Source organism: Galeopterus variegatus, unplaced genomic scaffold (genome assembly GCF_000696425.1).
Source record: "Galeopterus variegatus unplaced genomic scaffold, G_variegatus-3.0.2 Scaffold465, whole genome shotgun sequence".
NCBI lineage: Eukaryota > Metazoa > Chordata > Mammalia > Dermoptera > Cynocephalidae > Galeopterus > Galeopterus variegatus.
Window position 1 is genome coordinate 392,941 of NW_007726576.1, and position 7,622 is coordinate 400,562.

Below are 7,622 nucleotides of genomic sequence, written 5' to 3' on the forward strand. Positions count from 1 at the left end.
TTTTTTAAAGATGACCGGTAAGGGGATCTCACCCCTTGGCTTGGTGTTGTCAGCACCACGCTCAGCCAGTGAGCAAACCGGCCATCCCTATATAGGATCCGAACCTGGGGCCTTGGTGTTATCAGCACCGCACTCTACCGAGTGAGCCACGGGCCGGCCCCCTGGTATTGTTTTTTGACAGTGCTTTTTGCCAGTTGAATTTTAGGAAAGGACTGAAAAAGAACTACATCCTAAGAACCTTATCACTGTTATTGTTTAATGGAATGCAGGTGTCTTTTTCTTCATTTTTTAGTTATTCTTTTTCTCTGTTTATGATACTACTATTTGATTATTACAAAATATTTGGGAAAAACTCATAGTTAGAGAGTTAGAAGTAAGGAAATATCTGTCACCTTACCCCAGAACCAGAAGTGACCACACTTAAAATTTCGGTTTGTTTGCTTTCAGTCTTTTGCCTCTGGTTTTTAAAAATGTAGTTAAGAGCATATTATATGTGGTTTTGTGCCTTGTTGATTTACTTAAATTTTAGTATGTCATTTTAAAAATATAAATACAGTATAAGTTTTAGTAGCCACAAAATATTCCTTTGAGGTACCCATTCCCTTACTTTTTATTATCATTTACATGATTTCCCATGTTTTACTTCTAAAACTCTACACTCAATATTTTTATTTACTTTTTTTGTTATTTCCTGGGACACTTATTCTCAAACTTGTTGGTGTCAGTTTCACTCTTAAATTGATCGTGGACACCAAAGATTGTATTTGGTTTATATCTATTAATAAGTCATTAAAATATTTATTTAACAATAAATACCCATTATATGATTTTATGAATAACATCTTTAATGAGAAATAACTTGTAAAAAAATTAAGGAAAAAGAATAATATCGTTTTACATTTTTGCACCACTTAAAATCTGGTTTGGCCCAGCCCGTGGCTCACTTGGGAGAGTGTGGTGCTGCTAACACCAAGGCCACGGGTTCGGATCCCTATATAAGGATGGCCGGTTAGCTCAGTTGGGAGAGCATGGTGCTGACAACACGAAGTCAAGGGTTAAGATCTTCTTACCGGTCATCCTTTTGTTAAAATAAATAAATAAATAAATAAATAGTAAAATAAAATACAATCTGGCTTAATAGAAGATAGAGAGGTATAGCTAAGCTTCTTAGATGTATTTCTATGTTGAATTTGTTGCAATTTGTGGTTCTGTTTAAAGTATAAGAAGAAAATCTGGTCTCACATAGTAATGTGGTTGCAGAAAGGAAGACTACTTTTAACAATCTTTTTAGATAGTTATGTATAGTGTTATTTTGACACAGCACCAAAACTTGACAATTAGTAGTTTTTAAAAGTTCTTACAATGTGGACTAGGCCAGTTAGTTCACTCGGTTAAAGTCTGATGCTGATAACACTAAGATCAAGGGTTCAGATCCTCCTACTGGCCAGCTGCAAAAGAAAAAAAGTTCTTAACAATGTGGACTCTGAAACCATGTAATGAACTTTTCACAATCTTACTTTAAAATCCATTGATCTTTTTTTTATAGATTTTTGCCTTGGCATGATTTAATAACATTGTGCATTGGTTATTTGGAAAATATTAGTTCACTGAGTTACACAGATCTTTGAAATGTTAACACTTTAGGAAGCTGTCAAGCTCACAGTGGTGGATACAAGTTTTCAAAAATTCTAATTTTCACTTGAAGGTTCAGATGTTGTCATCGACAGCAAGTACTGTCAGTTTTCTTGAAGTGACAGGCTCATTTGATTTCCTTTCAAGAAAATGTCTCCCAATAGCCATAGTTTGTCATTCTTTCAAGTAAAAATATTTTATGAAAATGGCTAGTTCTGTTTACAGTGCACCAGTTGTGCAAGTGCTTTTCCACTTTTCCTTAAAATAACCATTGTACTTTGGTGTGAAACAGAAATACTTTATTGCATCTTCCCAGTTCGTCATACAGAATTAAGATGTAGTCAAAGGCTGAAATTTAATAAAATTAATAATTTTTACTGTTTCATCGAAGACATATGTTATATAATAAAGAATTTGATTGGCCTTTGTCTCTGGCTCCTGGGAGGGAGACTAAATCTCTGAATTTCCCAAGAAAAGTGTCTTTGCTATATTAATGAGCCCCTTGGACCATACTTGAATTTATGCTAAGAGATGAGATAACTCAGGATGGGTGTTGGCCATGAGAAAGACTGACCTTGTGGTTAGAGAGCTGGGGCTTTGAGCCAGTCCAAACTGGAAAGGAAGGAGAGCTGGAGATTGAGTTCAGTCATGTGACTAACAATTGATCAGTTATGCCTATAAAATCAGACCCCAATAAAACTAGTGATTGAAGCTCAGTGCAGTCTCTTGTTTGGTGAACACATTAGTGTGCCAGGAGGGAGATGCTTCCTGATTCCACAAAGCTGGCCCGGAAGCTCTGCATTTGGAACCCTCCCAGACCTTTCCCTGTTAATCCCTTAATTTGGCTGTTTCTGATTAGTATCCTTTGTAATAAAACTGTAATTGTAAGTATGGCGCTTTCCTGAGTTCTATGAGTCATTCTTGCAAATTACCGAGCCATAGGGGAGTCTTGGAAACCTCCTGTATTTGTAGTCAGTTGATCAGAAGTGCAGGTGATGTCTGAAGTGAGGGCAGTCTTGTTGGGAACCATGGCTTTAAACCTGTGGGGTCTGAAGCTAATTCTTAGTGGTTAGCGTCAGAATTGTATTGCTACAAGTATACCAGTTGGTGTTGGAATAACATCCATAGTTGAAGGTGACACTTTTTGCAAGTGCATGATAATGAAAACTGTTAGTACAGTTTAGTTCTACTGCCAGAAGTTTTGCTTTCACACTATTAGTGCAAATGCCAACAAGTAGTAAATATTATGAAAAAAGGCAAGTAGTAAATATTATTACTATGGACGTAGTTTGGCCTCACACATCCCCTTTAATTGCTTTTTCTAATACAGTACAATGCTGAGTAGAAGGGGTAGGAGAATGAAGCCTTGTCTTGTTCTCCGCCTCAGGGAAGCATCAGAAATTTCATCATTAAGTATATTATTAGCTCATATCAAATATAATTATTTTTTTATGTTTATGATTCATTTAATAGTTTGTTATTTGGTGTTGTTTCTATTCTTTGCAGTTGTAAAAAAGGTTTCTCGTGAATATCTCTATGTTTGGTGCACTTAATTTCTTGAAAAGTTTCTAGAGAGAGATTTATAGTCAAAATGTCAACATATTTTTAAAGCATCTGATGGTTAATACAAAATTTCCCTGACCAAAAAGATATTTTACTTTCCTTACAGCATAACTGTTCTTTTTTCATATTGTAAGCACTTCTCAAAGGTAGGAGTTTTATTTAATGTTTGCTAAATTGAAATGTGGTATCATCTTAATTTGTACATCATTGACCTTTTAAAAATTTATTTGCAATTTTTTAACAAATTTGCTCAAATTCATGTCTGTCATCCATTTATTACTAGGTACATTTTTTTCATCTGAAGGATTCACACTGGATATGTACATCTTTTGTTTATCGATAATAGTTAAACCTGAGAAGTAACATAAAAAACTTGTGATCTGTACATTGAAGCATGTGTTAAAAACATTAAAGGTGTTGAAGACTTTGAAATAATGTGCATTGAAAATCATCTTTTTGGGCCTGTTTATTTTTTCATTCTTTTACTTATTGTTTTATAATTATTTCCTAAATTTCAGATGCTTATTTATTGGTTGTTTTAGATATTATTCATGCTTGTTTATATAAGCATAAATTCCATCTAATATAAATATAAGTTCTTAAATGGAACTAAAACTTGAAGCGTTGCCATATATTTCTTTTATGTTTCAGTCTTCAAGACCATTTTTCACCTTCTGGAGTAAATTAATGTTGTGTATTTAGGCACATCAGTGTGTGATGTAGACATGGGTAAATGGATGCTTTTCAGTATAAGAGCATATATAGTCTGATACTTAAATATAAGAAGTCATCCTGTAGTTAGATACTGCCTTAGTTCTTTTTGTGTTGCTATAGAAGAATACCTGAGACTGGGTAATTTATAAAGAAAAGAGGTGTACTTGGCTCATGATTCATCTATTCATAAGGGATCTGCCCCATCACCCAAATACCTTCTACTAGGCCTCATCCCCCAACACTGCCACATTGGGAATCAAATTTCAACATGAGTTTTGGCAGGCACAAAGTACCTCCAAACATAGTAGATACTATGCTATTATTCCACTCAAATTGTGGGTGTAATTGAGAGTTGCCAGGGTTGTTTGAAAGCAGTTTAAGGGCTGGCCCAGTGGCGCACTGCTACAGTGTGCCGCTTGGGAAGTGCGGTGGCGCTCCCGCCGAGGGGTCGGATCCCACATACAGACTGGCCACTCACTGGCTGAGTGAGGTGCGGGAGCAACACCGAGGGTTGCGATCCCGTTGCCGGTCCCGGTCCAGTACAGGTGCTACACTGAGGGTTGCGATCCATTGCCCGTCACGAAAAAAGACAAAAAGGAAAAAAAAAAAAAAGAAAGAAAGCAGTTTAACTACTCTTGGGTTTATTTTTATTCTTGTCATCCCTTTATCTCATTAATTCAAAACTATATTTTATATGTCTGATTTTTTTTTTTTGTCACATGAACTATCAATGATTGTAAAATGTAACAGAAAGAACAAAAGCACTGAATGACTCACTTGACACTCATTCATATATATGAAGCAGAAAGATATTCATAACTACATTTAAACTGTTTTATTTATGATATTTGGCAATGAATTTTATTGTCTATTCTGAAGCATGCATGACTTAATAATGTTCCTGAGTTCTCTAAAGGTCTGTTTGGGGGGACAAAGTTTACAAAACTGTATCCTCTAAATAATACATAATGTAGAATTCTAAAGGAAATGTTCACCAAGTTTTCGGGTGAAGAGTATGGCAAAGATCTATTTGAAGTTTTCTTAAAGGTTAAGTCACTTGTTGAAAGGACTTCTTGGTGTTGCTGCTTTTCACACTCCAACTTGAATGAGTAAAAGCTGTCTATTTTTAGTATTAACCCTCTATTTTGTTTTTACTAGTTGTCAGCATTAGTAAAACTAATTAATTTTACCACAAAACCTTTAGAATAAGGAGGTAGTTATCATTTTATTGCTATAGTTATTATTCGAAGTCAAACCTCCCACAATGTCTAACTTTAGTTATGTGCTTCCCACTTAAATGGAAGGTTTTCTAGTAACAACAACAACAAAAAAAGGCAAGGATTTCTGGAGGAGTTGAGTTATATTTAAATCCAGGGCTCATAGGTTCAAATTTCATCATATAATATTGTGACTCTTCATAAAGCACAGGTAAGGGCCGGCCCAGTGGTGCACTGTTGCAGTGCGCCGCTTCGGAAGTGCGGTGGCGCTCCCGCCGAGGGTTCAGATCCCACATGCAGACTGGCCGCTTACTGGCTGAGCGGGGAGCGGGGGCAGCACCGAGGGTTGCGATCCCGTTGCCGGTCCCGGTCCGGTGTGGGCGTGACACTGAGGGTTGCGATCCGTTGCCGGTCACGAAAAAAGACAAAAAGACAAAAATAAATAAATAAATAAAGCACAGGTAAAACTCTTTCATTTTATGAAAATAGGATTATGTTCATTAGAATGGGCCTTTCAGACGTTTAATCCTTTTATTAACTCTTAGGGTAACTGTATTTCAGTGAAAGTTCTCTACTCACCACATGTAGAAACAGTAAAAAACAAAAACAAATAAACAAAAAACAGTAAAAAACTCATTACAGAAAATGCCTAAGCTTAGAAATTGCTCTTGCATTTATGCTGTATTTTTATTCCATAGTAAGCATTTCTGGCAATGAAACTGATTGTAGAGAGTTGCACTTCTAATAAGTATCCCTCCTGCTGAGAATAATTAGGGGAAAAAAAAGAAAAAATATATAAAATATTTGTTAAAAAACATCATAGAGCTACAAATACAGCAAACAAATTAGCATTCTGAGATCTGAGAGAGGAAACCTCAGAGAAGTAATCCTAGTACTTGGGCTGCTTTTTCCTGATGGGTATGTTCCAGAAAAGGCTGCTAAGAAAGGCTGAGGAGGGCTAGCCTGTTAACCAACTGAGCAGGCTTATAACACCAAGGTCATGGATTTGGATACCCACACCACACCCGCCAGCTGCCCCCCCCCCAAAAAAAAAAAAAGCTGAGAAGCTAAGCGAAACTTTCAGTAGACTGACTAGGGGCCCACAAAGGGGTTGCTGGTAAAAACAAAACAAAACAAAAACCTTTCCTTTGGATTGGAATGCTGACATCACCCAAAACCTCAAGCTTTTTTGCAGTTTTTCATATAAAAGTGATAAAAAGCAATCAGAGATAGGAAGCAATGTCACATGACAGAAAATAAAAATTAAAAAAAGCAGACAGTAGAAATGAGTTCACAAGGGTTCAAGTTAATAGGGTAATCAGACACAGATTTGAAGAAACTACATTTTAACTGTAGATTGCGCACTCCTGAAGAGAGCATGAGTGAACTGGAAGATATATCAGGGAAGATTATTCAGACTGAATCAGAGAGAGCCAAAAGGGTGGAAAACACAGAAAAGAATGTAAGAAACCTATGACATTCAATGAAAATTACATGTAGTTAATGTCCCAGAAAGAGCAGGAGAGGAATGAGGCAGAAGAGGTACAGCTGATAATTTTATAAAATGAAGAAAAACCATTAACCTACAAATTCAAGAATCTTTACAAATCCCAATCAGAATAAATGCCTAAGAAACCATTAAAAGACATACAGAAATCGTAGTCAAAAATTGGAAATGATCCAGATTTAGAATGGGTAAGTAGTGTTAGCCACAACAACAATGAGAAAGAATGATGTCCAACTATGTGCAGTATGGGTGAACCTTACAAAATGTTGAGTTACAGAAAACTAGAATATTAAAGTATACATACTATATGATTTCATGAATATGAAGTTCAAAGTAAGACAAAGTAATCTTTGGTGGTTGTAGTCACCAAAGATTGTAGGGGAACTGTTGACTGGCAAGAGACATATGGAAAGCTGGGATGTTAGAAATATTCTGTATGTTTATCCGGGTGGTGGTCATGCACGTATATTCAATTGTAAAAAAGTAATTGACCTCTGCACTTAAATTTTAAAATTTTATTGTGTGTATGTTATTCTTTAACAACAACAAAAATACTGAGATACCGAGAAAACTTACCAGCAGAACAACACTAAAGAAATACTGAATAAAAGGTTAAGTTTAGGGGCCGAGCCTGTGGCGCACTCGGGAGAGTGCGGCGCTGGAAGCGCAGCAGCGCTCCTGCCGCGGGTTCGGATCCTATATACGGAGGACTGGTGCGCTCACAGCGCTCACTGGTAGAGCATGGTGCGGCCGATCTCAAAAAGGACAAAAACAAAAACAAACAAAAAAATATGTTGAATCTGCGCCGGCCCGGTGGCGCACTGCTACAGTGCGCCGCTTGGGAGTGTGATGGTGCTCCCGCCGAGGGTTCGGATCCCACATGCAGACCGGTTCCCGCTCACTGGCTGAGCGAGGTGCAGGTGCGACACTGAGGGTTGCAATCCCGTTGCCGGTCCCGGTCCGGTATGGGCGCGACACTGAGGGTTGCA

The 7,622-nt window shown here is 37.2% G+C and overlaps 1 protein-coding gene across 4 annotated transcripts in view; it reads left to right on the forward strand.

The window, feature by feature from the left end:
• The window catches only part of ZMYM5 (zinc finger, MYM-type 5), a 30,956-nt gene that overhangs the window by 9,801 nt on the left and 13,533 nt on the right, over window positions 1-7,622 (forward strand). Inside the window, exon 4 of one of the 4 annotated variants that reach the window (XM_008569092.1) lies at window positions 3,479-3,627. The exons of the other annotated variants lie outside the window; for them this stretch is intronic. Coding sequence (XP_008567314.1) covers window positions 3,479-3,558 — 80 coding nt within the window. The 3' untranslated portion in view covers window positions 3,559-3,627. Of the gene's footprint in view, window positions 1-3,478; window positions 3,628-7,622 lie in introns of those variants that run through there. 4 annotated transcript variants of the gene reach the window in all.